This window comes from Lycorma delicatula, chromosome 12 (genome assembly GCF_047948215.1).
Source record: "Lycorma delicatula isolate Av1 chromosome 12, ASM4794821v1, whole genome shotgun sequence".
NCBI lineage: Eukaryota > Metazoa > Arthropoda > Insecta > Hemiptera > Fulgoridae > Lycorma > Lycorma delicatula.
The window spans coordinates 30984673-31002576 of NC_134466.1; the positions used below are offsets into that span (position 1 = coordinate 30984673).

The following is a 17904-nucleotide window of genomic DNA, read 5'->3' on the forward strand; positions in this document are numbered from 1 at the left end:
CTTAACAAATTGTAACAAAAAATTGAAGTTGTAACGATCAAAGTTTGCAGTGTATTTATTTTATATAGAATTTAGATAATATAAAATAAATACTAATCGATATTGAATTAAATTTAATTTTTAAATAATAAAAAATATAAAATATTTTTACTAAAATTAGAAAATTTATTGAAACAAAGCTATATGTATAAGCCATAAAGGAATTTGCAATGTAATAAAATGAGTGAATGCATATTATAACAATAAAAGAAATCTTTAACTACTCCTTATCAGTGATTACATGAAGTATATTCCATTGTGTTCTGATGAAATTTTTATTTTGACAGTTGAATACATGTTATTACAGTTTTAATGACAAAACAATTAATTTTCTGTTTTTTTATTTAATGATTTCAGAAAAGAACTTGAAGAAAGGATTAAAAATAGCAGCTGTAATTAATATTTGAAAAAAAGGTTGAATGTATGCAAGTAAAACAATCTCTTAAAACTAACACATGTGAATGTTTGATAGATCAACAATGATTAGCTGAATGTGTAAGTATTAACTAAATATATAAATAATGTTAGTAAAGTAAAATAAATAATCCATTTTCTTCAAGAATTTTACCATAAGTGAAATGGTTTATGTAATGTTATTATTTTATTAATATCTTTAAAAAAAAGATAATGTAAAGTGAAAAATAATTTATGTATCATATTATATAGTATATTAATATATTTTAAAAATATGATAAAAATAATATAAATTATTAATATAAAACATTTTTGCTGTATAACAGCCGCTTCGATATTTGATTACATATATAAGTAATAATAATAATTGTATTATATATAAGATTTAGCAAGTTATTAGTTTGATTGATATTAATTAATATTAGCAAGTAATAATTACTAATTTAAAATTTTGATTGTAATCATTGTTAATGAGTCATTGAATACCAAAGCGTATATACATATAAATATAAATAGTTGAATTGTATATTTTAATTTAAATAAAATATAATTATTAATTTATTATCATTAAGATAATTATTATTTAGTTAACATGAAGTTATAGCCTAATTTAAGTAATAACTAAAATAATTAATAAAAAAATAAATACCAGACGATTGGTTTTTGTTTCTTATTGTTCATTATACAATTTATATATATATATATTTTTTTTTTTTGATTACAATAAGTTAGGCTATTTTCTAAATAAGATACCGATTATATTATAATAATAGTTACAATAATCATTGTGTGCGATTATTAAATATGGTGTGTGTTAATTGCGATATGTATTTTATGGTGTATAGATTTTTCTGTTTTTTTCTTTCATCATGTTATTGTTATTTTTATTATAATATTGTAGTTATCGCTTGTATGTAGTTAAGTTATTTGTAATTTTTATCAAGAGATGTATACATCTTATTGATTACTTTCCCTTGTTTAATAAGTTGACCTTGCCTTATCTTTAATTTCATAAAAATTGTTTTTTAAGTAGAGCTCCTGTTAGTTTCTTTTATAAATATTTTCTTAGTTCCTTCTTTGATAAATTATTATTATTATTAATCTCAGATATATGTGAATCATGCCTCACATATATCCTTTGAGTAATATGGTATACAAGGTTTATTCAAAAAGTATCTGAATTTTTTGTACTTGAAACAAGTTTTTTTGTTTTATTTTTAGCTCATTGTAGTGGTCTTAGATTTTACTGGAAATATGTCATTTTATCTAGCTCTTTGGACAAGTTGGTTCGCTGCTAGGCAGACAGCTATGTGTATGATTGTGTAATGCATACTCATAGCCACTTTGCATGCAATGATGGAAGAAATGTTATTTAGGTTACCATTGGTTTCTGACTTGTGTTCATGTTATAATGAAGATTCAACACCATTGGTCACAGTCTGCAGTATATAAACGTAACTGGTAGGCTTTGATGTTTCTGTTTATGTACATTGGAAAGTGATTTGCTTACAAATCCCGTACCACCCTACACATATATATTATTAAATTAGCATTTGTAGTCATTATCTATCCCGATCTTTCTTATGGCTATGACTTAATGTGTTTAAGGTAAAGAGGCATCAGATGGGTTTAATGATGTTCATTATACAGTAGGTACCTATGGTAAAATTGTGAAGGTGTTGCTTGTAGGATTGAATTTATCTGCTTTTTTGTGAGCTTTCCATGTTGATAGACAGCTGCATATTTGACTTAGTGAGGAAGACAACCATAAACCACTTCACTCCTCATTGTCTTCAGTAAGCCTGGACTGGAATGTTTGTTATTCTAATATCGGCTGTATCAATTTCAGGAATGATTTGTAGCCCATGTTAAATCTCCTACCTACATCCCTCGTGGTTATGGCACTTACATACACAGACATAGCCGATGACCTTCCATGATTAAATTGTTCCATTTCACAATGACGACTATTTTCAGCATATTTAATAAATTATCAATACATTGTTCACTGTCTAGTTAAAACATTTTTAAAACAATTAAACTACTCTGTAATTTGTGAAAAATCTTTATAGTATTTTTTCTATAAGTGTGCTGAAACTTACTTATTGTATTACCTTATATATATATCATCTTGTGTAATTTGAAAATTCAGTGTATTTATATATTACACAAACATATCGGTGCTTAGCAGAGATGTAGCTTGCTTGTTAATATAAACAAATTTAATTAGATCTGTTAAGTCTTGGCTCATAACTCTGAAAGAAAAGAAAATTTGATGTAATGAAAAGAAAATTTAGTGTTCATGTATGCATGAGTAAAAATTTACCATAAATTCTATTCGTGTAAGAATAAATATTTACCTTAATAAAAGTAATTTATTATTAAGCATACTATTTTGATTAGGCCCACTTGTTTTTTACCACACGTGTAAGTTGTGTGTGCTCTCTTCTGCAATTCTTTGTGTATTCCTTCCTTCTCTAAAACATTCAATATCTTTATCTTCATCATTTCCTATCTCTTTCATTATTGCAATACTTTTTAAAATCATGCCTCCTAATCTAATTTTTCTTTTTGGTATTTTTTTTTTTTTACACTTTCATTTTAAACCTATTTTTGGGGTTTATGTTATTTTAATATTGACAATATCAATTTCAGGAATGATTTGTGGCTCATGTCAAATCTCACACCTACATCCCTTATGGTTATGGCACTAACATATCTATGATCTGCATCATCTTTCTCTATGTCCATATTTTAGATTTCTTGTCTTGTTTGAGTATAGTCATTTTCACTTTTATGCGGTCTTCCTTTTTATTTAATAGAAATTAATCCTTTTTTTAAATCTGGATTTTTCCATCTTATAAATTCTACATAGTTATTTACTCATGCTTTTCTTAGAGGACAAAAGTTCTGATAGTGTATCTTTGATCTTTACTGCTTTATTTTTATTTGAAGTCTATTAAGAACTTATAAAATTGAGTGTGTCCTGATTTCTAACTGCTTCTTATGACTTTTTCCATCTCATAAATTCTACATAGTTATTTACTCATGCTTTTCTTAGAGGACAAAAGTTCTGATAGTGTATCTTTGATCTTTACTGCCTTATATTTATTTAAAGTCTATTAAGAACTTATAAAATTGAGTGTGTCCTGATTTCTAACTGCTTCTTATGACTAATAGTATTTTATTTACATTCTGAATATAAGTTGTCTGTGAATATAAACCTTGCTTAAATTTTATGTTATATTCATCTTTTTTTTTCTTTTTTTGCTTTCCATTCTTCTTTGTCTCTTTTACATAATGAAAACAATCTTATTCAGGATCTAAGGTAATGCAATAAGAGAAAGTAAAAAAAAATAACTGTTGTTTTGATACAGTTTATTTGCAAATTTAGTGATTTATCAATTTTTAAAGTAATCTGTAGCAGTAGTTGTATATGTTTTCCATTACTGTACCTTTAACAAACAATAATTACTTTTTCTTAAATTCTGAGCTAGTTTTATATATTTGTCTTTACTTTTTGTTGATATGAAACTTTACTCATTTAATGACTACTTAAGTTGTTTAAACAAAAAACTATGAATTATGATAGGTTAGGTAAGATCTATATATTAAGATGGATGTAACAGAATCTTCAGTCTAATTTTTTATTAGTTTGAAACGGTGAATGCACAGTGTGTGGATCACAAGATTGGATCTATAATAGCTTCAGTTGGTTTTAGATTTTTTACAGATTGAAGAACTCGAAAGTTTTGTTCGGGGCTTTGATTCCAGTCCATAATAATGGATCCAGGTTTCAGTTCTCATTAAAAGTTGTTTTTTTTTTCAAAAACTAGTTCCTTCAGTCAAATCATTAAGTCTCATTACATTATGATTGTAAATGACCTTGAAACTTACCTTTTTTTCTTTTACACACCTTGCACATGTTTTACAGTAGTTTGCTCAGTTTGGTATGAATTATTGAGTGAACTGTTGTCAGTATTATCATAATAATTTTAACAGTTGTTTCTGTTTTAAGTTGCTTATCTTCTTAAATCATTTCAAAGCTGAACTTAAAACCAGTGTCATCCTTCACATTGTTTATCAGTTAAACTTACTGCATTTGAATGTTCATTTGGCCTACTTTTTAAAATTTGCATTATTCATTTAAATTTTAGTGTATTGTTTATGTGTATTTGGGATTAAATTTCAGATAGTTCTACGTCCACTGAAATCAAAAATGTTTCATTGGATGTTGTTCTACAAAAGTGTAAAAAGGACTTGCCATTATTAGACAATTAATGACAATATGTTTTAGAATATTTTTGAATCGGTTATTTTAAATTCTTACAAAAACGGCACTTGTCAAGACAACAAGTTTTCAGGAAAAGCAAAAAAAAAATGTTCTCTCAATATGCAAGATTTTAAAATAAAATTTTTACCTTGTATTAAACTAACACTTATAATAACATTTTTACATTTATTTGAGAACATTTATGAAGTAAAAACAAGAAAGAAGCATTGTATTTTTTGTTTGTAAGTACAGTTTTTTTAGAAACACTAATTATTAAATAAGAATAAATAGTTTTATTTATAGAATTTAGACTCAAAATAATCTATATCATATTAAAAATATTGTTTATAAAATATTATTAAAAGATGTTAATATTTTTACAATTGAACTGTGACGTCCAATTCTATTATGCCTTCCTCATTGGGATTGAATATTTTTGTTTTGACATCAGTATGAAATGATTTGTAAAATGTGGTTGAGTTAAGATTTTTAAGCACTTGACAAAGTTTCTAAAGGTCTTTTTTTGAAAAACTTGATGTAATTTTTATTGTAGAAATGATTTCATGTTGATTTTTACAGCAGCCAAATATAAACATTATAATTGATAACCTCCATAGCCCATGGTAACTGTCATAAATATTTAAGTGCTACTTATTTTTTTTGTAATTTTGAACATGTTTAATGATTTTAATTTAATTGTTGGGTGAGTAGGCTTTAAGAAAAATGGACCATTACTTTTTACACTGAAAAAATCTCCTTCGTTTACATTGATGACAGAATTTTAAGATTCTACTTTATTCTTAAATATAGAAAAATCCAGGTGGTTTGAAAGTGGTTCCTCTTAACGAGGAATTTTAACATTTGATGATGGCAAGCTCAATAAGAAATGGACTATTTTTAACATAATTTTTATTTTGATCAGGAGCTTCATTGCTGAGTAAGTTTTTGAATTGTGATTTCATTAAGTGTAAAACAATTAAGAAGATTCAGTGTAACATAATTTTCATATTTCTTCCTTGTCGACTCACTGTAGATGTAACCAATCACTTTATCATGAGCCATATTATATGCACTGCACCAAAGAAAAAATATTGATAAAGCTTGCAATTAGCATGAGGTAAACTCATATAATTATATATAATATCACCATTATCAGACCTTTTGTGCTTTAAGTTTTGAAATTTTTAATTTGCAATTTTCTTGATTACTATTTCTCAAAGTAACCATCAAGTGAAGTTTAATATCAGAAAATGTATGTATCAGTTTCTGGTTGTCATAATTTAATATTAAATTTATAATCTTTGAAAATAATACATTAATTCTCTGTTAAATTTTCTTTTAAATAATCATGTGGGTTGTCTGTAATTGGATATTTTAATTACCTCTGTTAAAAATGACTTAATGTGACATTACGTTTTTTATTTTTTTTACCATGACATCGAGCAACTACTTTACACTTCAGCACAATTATATCAAATATGAAATTCCTTTATTAAATAAGCCATAAGAGAACTATAACAAAAGTTTGTTGCATATCTTTTGCCTGAGTAACTTCATTACAGTTGATTATTATTTGAAATTTAATTGCTAGTGCACAAGAGTATTCTCTGCTTATGGTTTCCTGCTCAGAATCAGAACTAAAATCTATCATTAATTAGTTTCTGCTTGGAGGAATGAACTATTTTATTTTATGAAAAGAAATAGGTCCAATTAATTGTTTATAATAAGATGTTTTGTTGGTGTATTATTGAAAATTTCAAATAAATATATGGCAGTAAAACACTTCAGTCTTGTACCTTTGGAATGTAAAAACAATAAAAAGTTATAAAAATGCATATACAGGCTAAAAAGTAGGTAACAGATTTAAAAGAATAAAATTGAAGAAATGTATCTATTAACATGCTACATAAATTAATCTTTAGTTAGGTAAGGTTAAATTATTATTGGCCAGTTACCTCAGTTAAATGCTTATATTATTAGTAAAGGTTATTGCAATTTTCTTGAATGATTCTTCTTCCCTCAGTAGTGTCTATGTGCTAAATCTTTCTTGTTTTGTAGTAATTTTTTCCCTGTATATTTTAGTGCCCATCGGGCTGGTCTAGTTATAACTCATTGCAAATCAGTTTTTTAACAGCTGATTTTCAAAGTCGAAGGTTCTGAGTTTCAAATCCTAGTAAAAGTTAAGTTGCTTTTATTCAGATTTGAATACTAGCCAACAGATACTGGTGCACTTTGGTGATGGAGTTCAAGTAACCACACATCTCAGGAATGGTCGGCCTGAGTCTGTACAAGACTGCATCTCATTTGCATGTCATATAGTTCATCTTCATTTCATTGGGCCGTGGGGGTTGCTTATTGATTACCAGTTGAATAGATTGCAACGTACATATTAGGGGAAAAAAATATATTTTAGTGATAACATCTTCATTATCCAACCAGATATTGATTTTGTATTAATAAACTTATATAAATTAGATGCTACTTATTTAAAACACTTAACTAATACATTAGACAAGAATTATTAGTAAAAATGAGTAGAGGGTTCAATAAATGTAATTGTGTAAGATTGGAGGTACGCAAACATGTTAGTTTCAGTAGAAAAATCAGCTGTTACAATATAACTTTTGTTTCCTAAAAAAAATAATACATATCATTGGTTACCAGTTTGCTAGAAACTGATAAGCGCTGTTTTTGTAGAATTGTCAATTCTTTTTTATTATAGTTGCTGGTGATGTTAGCTATTAAAGAAATAAATTATCGTGGTAATGTGTAAAATATATTTTGAAGAATATAAACTTGTTAAAATCTTATTTTAGTAAAAATTTAATTACTGTATTTTTTGTAAGACTCTGCCATTGATAGCAAAGATAAGAACTTACGATTTTTAAAATTTCTTACTTTTTATTTAGACGTTTGTTACTTTAATTTCTGAATGATCCTTGTATGTTAAAAATGCTAAAATCTTGCTGTTGTGTTAAATTTCTTTTTAACTCAGAATCTAAAAAATTTTAAAAACTAATCTTGTTAAGTTAATTTATTTGAATGTAATCTCATAATTTTAGAACATATATTTTTTCTTTTACTTCAGATCTCATTTGAATGAATTTACCATATTTTTGATTATTTTTTTACTGTACCAGTTGAAAAGATCTCAAAATAAATTAATAGTCTGGTACTTATTATTATTTAAATTGTAATGTTTTGATTACATAGAATTGAATTATGGTAAAAAGAGCAAATACAATCTTTTAATCTGAACTGAAAATTATTTTATGAATTTCATTTGTTTATTGTATTATACATTTTATGTATATATAAGATTATTTTTATTGTTTTTAACAATTTTTTTTTTGTATAAAAATATTCTATAAATTCAAAAGTATTGTTAATATTATTTTGTTGAACAAATAACAGTTACTTAATAAACATTGGTAATGCATCCATTCAAATTCTATTGATCCATAAAAGTTTTTATTCTTATTTAAATATGGATTTGCCATAAAGCAGAACATTGTAATCTTATGGTTATTTCAGTCTTCCATCAGTTTCTATTTTTTACCAGTAATTTATTTATGGCATGATTATTACCAAGTAACCTTTTTTATATATTCCATCCTTTGCAGTTCCCAATAATTTGTTCAATCCACTTTTATTTCTGTTAGTGTTATTAAAAAAATGGATTTTTTGCAATAAAAAAAAAACCTAACCTAATCTAAACAAACTACTGAGTTGCAGCATGTGGCATATCCAAACACGTTTTTGTATTTATTATTAATTTGATAAAAGTGTATATTAAATTGAAAACAAAAACTTGTTTTATACTTTTATTATATTGAATTAGTTCCTCATTTTTAAAAAAAATTTTTTAGGTTTTCATATTATGTTACAAATGTAGTTGAATGCGGATAAGAAGTGGTTGTGAAAAGTCTGAGAGAATATTGAAATTTATATATAGTATATTTAAAGTGAGAATCTCATAAAATAAATTCCTTATATTTCCTAAGCCGTAATGACTCCAATTAGATCATAATTACAGATAGATTTGTATTTATTGACATTAATTTTAATAAGTATTAATTTCTTTTGATCAGCATTTTAATTTTTCTTTATGCCTTTATTTTATATATTACAGAAGAAGTAATAGTTAAAGGTAATTAAATATTGGTGCAGACTATGTATTTCTATACTTTTTATTGCAGTTATTATTTTTATTAGCAGTAAAGTTATAAAATGATCTTAAAAATTTTCTTTATAACTCTGAAATATTCTGTTAAAAAAATTTGGAAGTTCTTACGAAATAACAAGATGAACAAAAACATTTTGCTTCTGAATGTGGTAAATGTGTAGAAAATAAATAGTGTCAAAAAATAAATATATTTTTGTTTAACTTTAAGTAAGCTTTTTCCAAAGAACTTTTTAATAAATTTTCATGAAAACTATAGTCAAAAGTTCTGATTTTATTAAGTCTCTTAAAATGTTTAGTTTACTTCTAGTTCTGAATTATATTAAGGTAATATGAGTGACAGATGTTGTAATTGCACAACAGGTTTTATGGAGGTGACTATTTAATAAAGCAGTTTCAAAACAACCATTTCATTTTAATTTTATTAAAACGTAAGTTGGAGAATGCTAACTCCCTTTCACATATATATAATGACAAACCTGCAAATGTCAAACACTGCCTTAAGCTGCTCCCCTGAATTCATTTTAAAAGAAAAATGTTGATTTGTTTGAAGCAAGGTTTATTTATTTTTTTAAGATCAGTTTATCACATAAGGTCAAAGCTTGTGTTTAGAGATGAAACGGAGATTTGTAGTTATGAAAAATGTCATGCCTGATAGGGATTCAAATCTGGTCAGGCATAAAATAATAGTCTTACTTTATCATATCAGTTGTTTGTTTATCCTTGTCTTGGAAATACTTCTAAGATTTAAAGCGCTTTCCACAGTTGCAGCTACCAGGATCTTTACTATCCCTTATTAAATTTTTGCTTTGTATTCACTTGATATTGGTTTTGCTACTGAGAAAAGAACTCTTAATGTTTCTCAATTAACTTCTGTCAATTGTTCAGCAGGTAGTAACAATTTACAATAAACAGCTAAATCTCCCAGTACTGTATATTTATGATTAGTCCTTTTAATATCAGAATCATATTTACCCAAGTCTTCCCATTGCAATAACAAAGGATTCAATTCTAGTAACTGACTAGATGTAAAAGTGAAATTAGAGATTTCTCTCTTTGTAATAAATTGAGAGTAATCTTAATACATGAAACCGAGAAATAATATGGATTATCATCTACTCTAAAAGATCCAATAAAAATTCTTATTTAAAAAATTTTATTTGTGTTCTTATTTCAATTACAACAAAGGGTTGGCAATACAGGGTCTGATGGATCTAATCCACTTGGAACCGAGTAATATTTTACTCTATTATTGTACCATCCTTCATAATTTTAAGTAGATACGTTCTTTCCTATAAAGTTAGCTATTATCCCACAATAATATCTTAGATAAGATATATTTATATAACTCAAAAATCATTTATATTAATATCTTTAGTGTAAAGATTCTTTTTTGCCCAGTCCTCAAATTGAATATCCTTTATGATATTCTCCAATTCCATTTAAAATATTTTTTAATTCTATAATTATTTCTGTGTCAAATGTATTCCAAAAAGCAGCATATAAGGTAATGGTTGATAAATAATCAATTTATCTTTATAGCATTATTTAAAATAGATAATGGCCTAGTTAATACTTACTTATTATTATATTATTATTATTATTTATATTATATTTTATCAGCAATTTGTTGAAGCTTATTTTACAAATGCTTTTGTTTATTGTTATTTATAATTAGTTGTAGAAGTAGTACTTAGTTGTCATAGTGATAATAGTTTTAGTGCGATAATATTTATTATTAATACTTATTTATGATTATTATTATATGCTACAATAATTGTATATCCATTTACATCACTGATTAAATAACAGACTGATAGGTTTTTTTTTTTTTTATTTTTAGTTTGATATATATTTTTAATAAATAATGATTGTTTCTTGTTTTAAAAAAAATTTGTTTCTTTTCTCTATAAAAAAAGTTATTTTTCTCATATAATTAATTTACTGCTGCTAGATTAGTTTATGTATGTTGCAATATTCAAATTAATGAAGTTTTTGAAGTGATTTCAAAAAGTGTTGTTTATACTTTCAAAATCTATAAATAAAAAATAATAGTTTTGGTATGGGATGAATAGAAAGCTTATTATTACCTAAATAGACAGCAAATACTTAAGGTTTTTTTTTTATTATTGTACACAGTTTATTTTATTTTTATGTATCTCTTTCTATTCATTTTATTTTATTAAAATCTTTTATGACTGTTCGTTATCTTCTATTATAGAATGAATGATTATGGATTTATCCTAAAATTTTGTAAAAAAGGTTTTTATTAATCATACATACTTTTTTATAATTTATATTGTAATGATTTTATGTAATTGGTAATACTTAAAAAAATCTTGAAAGTTAATTTTTAAATGTAACAAGATATATATTAAAATTTTTTAATAGAGTAGACTTATGCTGAAACTAATTAATGATATATTATGAATTTGATCAAATACGTTTGTTAACATTATTTACTGTTCAAATTTTTTTTAATAAGATTTTGTTGGAATCGGTTCATTTTTGCACTAATGATAATTTTATGAAAATTACAAAAATTTAAACTGTTGAACCTATTTCTGCCAAAGTTCTTGTTATAAAAACAATAAAAGAACTTGTTTACTTTTAACATCTGTTTAATGAATGTAAAGTTTTTTGTTTAGTATTTTAAGCAGATTTTTCTGTTATTTGGTTCAAGTATATATAGTTTTTTTTGTGATTATAAGGCCTAATGATTATACCGCATATATATAAACTTTTCTAGTATTACAAAAAAATTAATTATTAACCATGATAATAAACCTCCCAAAAAAACCCTAGTCTATTTTGATTTATATCAGGAGGTTTACATTTCAGAGGTTTTTACATAAGTTGAATCTGTGTAAGTCTATAAACCATGCTTTGTTTACTAATAACCAATTATGCCTTTTAATTTCAGGATTCTATTTTTCCTATATATTTATATTTTCAAAATTAGGTTTAAACTTACTGTTTTTTAAATTACTCTTTTTAAAAATTATATCATTATTAATTTTGAAGTTGTAATCCTACAAATTAATACCTATTTGTAAACTGAATAAAATAATGTACTTATATTTTAAAAGTAAAAAAATTCAATGGTATAAATGTTTTTAACAAAAGTAGCTATGTTAACTTTTATTTCATTTTTGCCCCTCTGAACAATGAAAGAAGTACTCATTTATTAAATTTGATTATAGATAAGTGACATTTGGTAGAAGACTGCTCGAGTGGAGGTGCTAACACATTCAAAGTCTGTTGAGGTTTTGAGATGTGTTAGTACCTCTGATTCATTATACTCAATTGAGTCTTTGGCTGTGTTAGCACCGTTTGAGTCTCTTTTACAAAAAATAACAATTCTGCAAAGCTTTTATATGCTTTTTTTCATAAATTTTTTTTTGAGAAGACAGTTTGTTCATTTTGGATGGTTCTGTGCATAATAAAGCTTAGCTATAACATGCACAGTCACAGCAAAAAAATGTTTAACTATCGTAATTAAATATGTGTCTCCTTTGATATTTATAAGTTCTTTTACATATATTGGCATAGATTTCACAGATTTAAACAATTTTTAAGGGTAGTTTTGTAGCTTATGAAAAATATCATGCCTGACCTGGATACAAATCTGGGACCTCCAGATGAAAGGCCAAGATGCTAGTACTCTAATCACAGAGATCAGCAGTACTTTAAGTTCATAACTGAGAAAAATAATGCACCTTATATTAAAAAAGAAAAATTGTATACTTTTGGTTGTTTTCACTTTGTTTGGTTGTTTATTAGTTTAAAAAAAATATGTTTATTTTAGTTATATTATTTATATTACAATATCCAGTTTATTTTTGTGTTTGTGTTTCAGAAGTGACTTTTATTTGTAAATGTTACTTTAAAAAATTTTTGTGTTTATTTGTATATTGTATAGACAAAAAAAATTAAAAAATGGAATTAGGTATAAATATTTGAGAACTTTGTAATATAATTCAGGAATACTGTAAAGTAAAGATCATCAATTGTTTTTTGTATTTTAAAATTAAATATTTTCATGAACTTTTGTTACTTTCATCAGGTTCTCTGTTTTTGGTATACTTTATCAGAATTAAATTTGCTAGAGAAAGATTAGGCAGCTTTTTATTCAATTTTTTAGTGTGATTTTTTTATGGTGATGAAGAAATTTGTTACAAACTAACAACAATTTTTTGCTACATAATGCAACAGTGATTTTAGTAGGTGATTAAAAATTAATTTTGAAACTAAATTTAATCAGAATTTTATGTTTAAAATAATATTTTGTTTCACTTATTTATACTTGCTCCAGCTACTAATGATTCAGTTGAATGAAATATTCCAACTGTCTGCTATTTAGCCTATATAATCACATTTTTAGAAGTGTTGCCCTATAAAAAGCTATATTTTTAAATCATTAAGATTACCTGGTATCACCATTACTTAGTAAATTGCTGAGTACTTTAAACTATTTTTCTTTTAAAATTATATTAAACGTGATAAAAAATAAATTTACTTGATTAAAAAATTGTTTCTTATTTAGTAAAAATAAATTATAAAATAAATATTTTAATTTATGTATAACATTAATCTGATTTTTTCTTCCCCAATTATTTATCAAATAATTTTTTACTCTTTTTCACAAATTGTACAGAAAACAAGCAAAACATACTAGTAAGAAGTTAGAAAGGTTATAAATAAACTACAGCAAATCAGAAAATATAAAAGTCATATTTAAAGTGTGAAATATTTTTTTTTTTTTAATCAATTGATTGTTTATAAACAAGCAGTAGAATGTATAGGATCATACACAAACAAGTTCTGGTATTTTTTTTGTTTTTGAGTTCACTTTTGTTTACCTCCCTGGAGCCAGACCCGCAAGTAAGCATTCACACAGCTCCAGGGGGTGCCATCGCCACAAAACTACCTCGACAGGAACTAAGGTTCTTCCTGAGGTAGCAGGGACCTAGTCTTAAATTACATGCCATGGCTGTAATAGTCATTCATTCTTCATTCATCACTTCATTCTTGATACCTTACCTCTAATGAGGAACCCCTAAGGGATCCCCCACTTACTTACTCTTACCATTACTTACCCCTCCATTATGAAGCACCAAGAGAGTCCTCATCCAATCATTGAAGGTGGGCAGGACTGTCCCAACGCTAGGCCATCCTCAGTAACGAAGGTGCACAGGTCTCATTTCTTGCTGCTGGCCCTGCAGCCATAGCCCACAAGTGAATGTCTCCTAACATTGCATAAGGAACATTTGGCTTCCACTTGACAATCTTTCTGAAGATACCCCTCGCCACCTGCAATTAAAGCTTGCCCCCTCCTGCACAGTGCCCTACCGCCAGCATCAAAAATATCACTCTTCGGTGGACTTCCTTGAAACATGACAAGCCACCCATCTGATGTGAATGCACCCAATCTTCAGCAGTTCATCAGTCAGCAGAGGTGGAACCGCAACCGTTCCCACCTTTATCTACAAATGACAACCTCAGGGAGATGACATCTATCGTTATCGTGTCTCCAGTAATCTTTTGTATGTTTCACACCAGATCCTTCTCCGTGTAAGGGTGTCAATGTCCTTTATCAATAAATGTACTTATCATACGCCCCTACCAGTCATCACTGTGGTACCCTCCAATTTATCCATAATTTGCTTGGCAGCAGTTGTTCCTCCAAAACATTGCACAACATCTCCACCATTCCTGCTATTCCATCCATGTTCTTAGAACAATCCTTGATTTCTGTCTTTGTATTCTTATTCTTATTCTTACAAAGCAGCTCGCTCATCTCTTTCACATATTTGAGTAAGACGCCTGGATTAAAACCAAGGCATTTCCTCCTCCTCTTCATCCACTTTGCCAGTAGTTCCCCCTGCACCGGACACCACCATTGTACCCTCTTCCATCCAGTTTAACCACTTGATTCCCAGCCAGGATTCCCAATCACAGAAAGAGAAATCACATAAACAGAAAGTTCATCTTTGGAGACTCCTTATTTCGAATATGAACAATTGAAGAAATAAAGATATCAGTTCTGATAACCTAAAGAACAATAAAACATGAAATAAAACCACAGCAGCAATACCAAAACTTGGAGGGTCGAAAATACAACTGCACTCGTCAAATCAAGTTGTACAGTCTCAGGTCGACCACTTCTGAGAAGTGGTTCACCTGAGACTGTACAAGACTACACTTCATTCACATTCATTTCATCCTCCCATATAATACCTTACGGTGGTTCCGGAGGCTAAACAGAAAGAGAGTAGTAAAGTTCTTGTAGTAAATATTACTTGAATACTACTGAACTCAACATCTGCTATGATATTATATTTGCTGTAATCACTAATTTCATAGTGGTGATATTTGCCATAAGTAGTTAATTTCTGTTTTAAATTAATCCTTTTTTAATGTGAGATTAAATTACAATTATTTATTGTGAAATTTTCTTTGGAAGAGCAGTAATGTTTTATATTAGAAAGGACATTTATTGGTTTCATTTGGTTCCTTTTAAATCTTTAGACCTTTTATAATTTAAAAGTAAACCTATTACTAAGATTAAACCAAAATTATATTTTTCTGGCAGTGACAGAAATTTAAAAGGTGTTCTTCTAAAATGAAACATACAAACTATAGAGCTACAATACAGTTATTACATATATATATATATAATATATAATATAATTATATATTATATATATATATAAATTAGCTACTTATATCTACAAGGATGTACCTAAAATAGTATCAAAAGTGGGGTATCAGCCTTTGCAAATTTTTACATTTAGGGTTCAACTATTTTATCTAGACCAAAAAAACATATGTTTTTTATTTGCGAATGTATTTGTTACACTGCTTTTGGCCTTATATCTCGAGTTTGATCAAAACTAATTTTCTTCAGATTTGACTTTAATATTTCTATACGTGGGGCATTTCATTTTGAGGGATATTACAAAAAACATATTTGATTTTCTTCAGAGGCATTTTAGAGAAAACTTTATCAAAGTAAATTTGTACCTGTAACATTATAAATAATTTTTTTTAAATATCAATCTGTACCTCTTAAAATTGAAATTTTGTTTTTTATTCATCTCCCTTTGGTTTTTAATATTTAAAAAAAAATTTGTGATTTTTTCCAATATTTGGAAACAGTCATTTTTATAAATTTATTTTTTTGTGAAGGATCACATCTTTATAAAAAAAATTTGACCAAATTGTCCCCACAGATAAGGAAGTCCCCAAACTCAATGATTGTTTACTTGAAATTTTAATGTTTAAATCTTATTTTACTAATCATAATCAGTAAAAAAAAACCTTGATGATACTGGCCTCCAAAATTTAAAAAAAAAATTAAGAAATTTTTTTTGTTGCTTATATTTAAATGTTTATTATGAAATTAAAAGTAATGCTTTTAATGGTTGAATTGCTAAGACTTTCAAGTTTTACCAAAAGGCTTTGGCATGAAAAAGCTGGGCAAGGTATGGAATGACTTAACTGATGTAGCCAGGGAAAATCATACAATACTTTGCTGTTTTGTTTAGCGTTATATATCTGTTAACTGTTAAACAATTTTGTTCTGAGTTTTGGTAATTTTTTCAGATGTTACTTACATCGAATACCATCTAAAATTTTCACTATTTTTCAATCATCACTATTTTTAATTAAAAAAAAAAAAAATACTAATAAGAAACATCATAAATGCAAACAAAGGTAATTAAAAAGATAGAAATCTAACAAATTCTTTGTTAGGTTGTAATGTATCTGTATATAAAAACATGTGAAAACTAATGGATATTCTATTTCACATCATTAAAATACAGCTATAAAAAGGAAAATTAGGGCAGTGTTATCAGATATTAAAATGTATAAATAAAAAAAGCATCTAATGTAGATGAAATCAGATTTATGTGGACACAGTCTAAAAATATGTCTTGCCAGTTCTAGAAATTAGGAAACACTAATCCTCATGTTGTAAGAATATGTATTGATTAAGGAACCGCCAAATTAGTTAATTTTTATTTTTTTGGCAAAAATATTTTTTTAAAGGATGTACAACATAAAACCGAACCCATAACGTAACCGCTACAGAATCGGTAGTTTATGTTGGAATGAAATTTTTTGAATGTGATGGATAAATTAAATAAGAAAAACATTATTTAAATGTTGTATTTATTTACCTTATTGTTGCAAAAGATGTTCAAAATGACCACCCAGATCATCAATGCACTTGTGCTCGACTGATCATATTGAGAGTTGTCTGATGCAAAACGTTGTTGTCAATTGCATTGATATTTCGTTGAATGTCCACCTTCAGTCCATCAATACTGTGGAAATTAGATGCATAAACTCTCTCCTAGTAAGTAGCCCCAAAGAAAAAAATCGCAAGTAGACAACTCGGGAACATGCAGGTCACCATCCTCTGCTGACTGCTTGATTCAGTGAAACGTTTGATGTGACGTTGCTCCATCTTGTTGGAAGAACCTGTATTCTTTTTCTTTATCAGTTAATTGCACATAGAACTCTAAGAAAATTGTGAGATAAACTTGTGTATTGACTGTCTGGTCGAAAAATATTGGTCTCTCTATACGATTACCGGAAATTGCACACCAAACACCAATTTTTTCATCATGTAGTGGATGCTTGAATATCTCGTGATGATTCTTCACCAACCAATACCTGGTGTTCTGTGAATTAACACGGCTGGATAAATGAAACCGTGCCTCATCTGACGTGAAATATGGCATCATATCTATCTGTCCACCAACAATGTTTTTGGAAGCCAGTTGCAGTAATCAAGTCCTTTCGGTTTTTCTGTCTCCTTCAATTGTTACAGTTGTAATGCAGTAGGGTTTGAATTTTATATCATGAAGAATTTTATGACCAAGATGTGTATTTAACACCAGATTGTTGGGATAACTTGAACAGTGATTTTTCTGGACTGGCAGTAATTCTTTCAATATTTGCAATGACCTGTGGAGTCCTAACG

General features: G+C 27.1%; 1 protein-coding gene across 3 annotated transcripts in view; it reads left to right on the forward strand.

Annotated features, from left to right (window-relative positions):
- The window catches only part of RhoGAP93B (MyTH4 and RhoGAP_KIAA1688 domain-containing protein RhoGAP93B), a 92725-nt gene extending 87780 nt beyond the window's left edge, over positions 1-4945 (forward strand). For all 3 annotated transcript variants that reach the window (XM_075380180.1, XM_075380181.1, XM_075380179.1), the window contains exons 23-24: positions 397-534; positions 4646-4945. Coding sequence is in view for 2 of the 3 variants with exons in the window: in XM_075380179.1 (XP_075236294.1) it covers positions 397-408 (12 nt within the window). In the remaining variant the exon portion in view is untranslated. The remainder of the gene's footprint in view (positions 1-396; positions 535-4645) is intronic.
- Positions 4946-17904: the final 12959 nt, after the last annotated feature.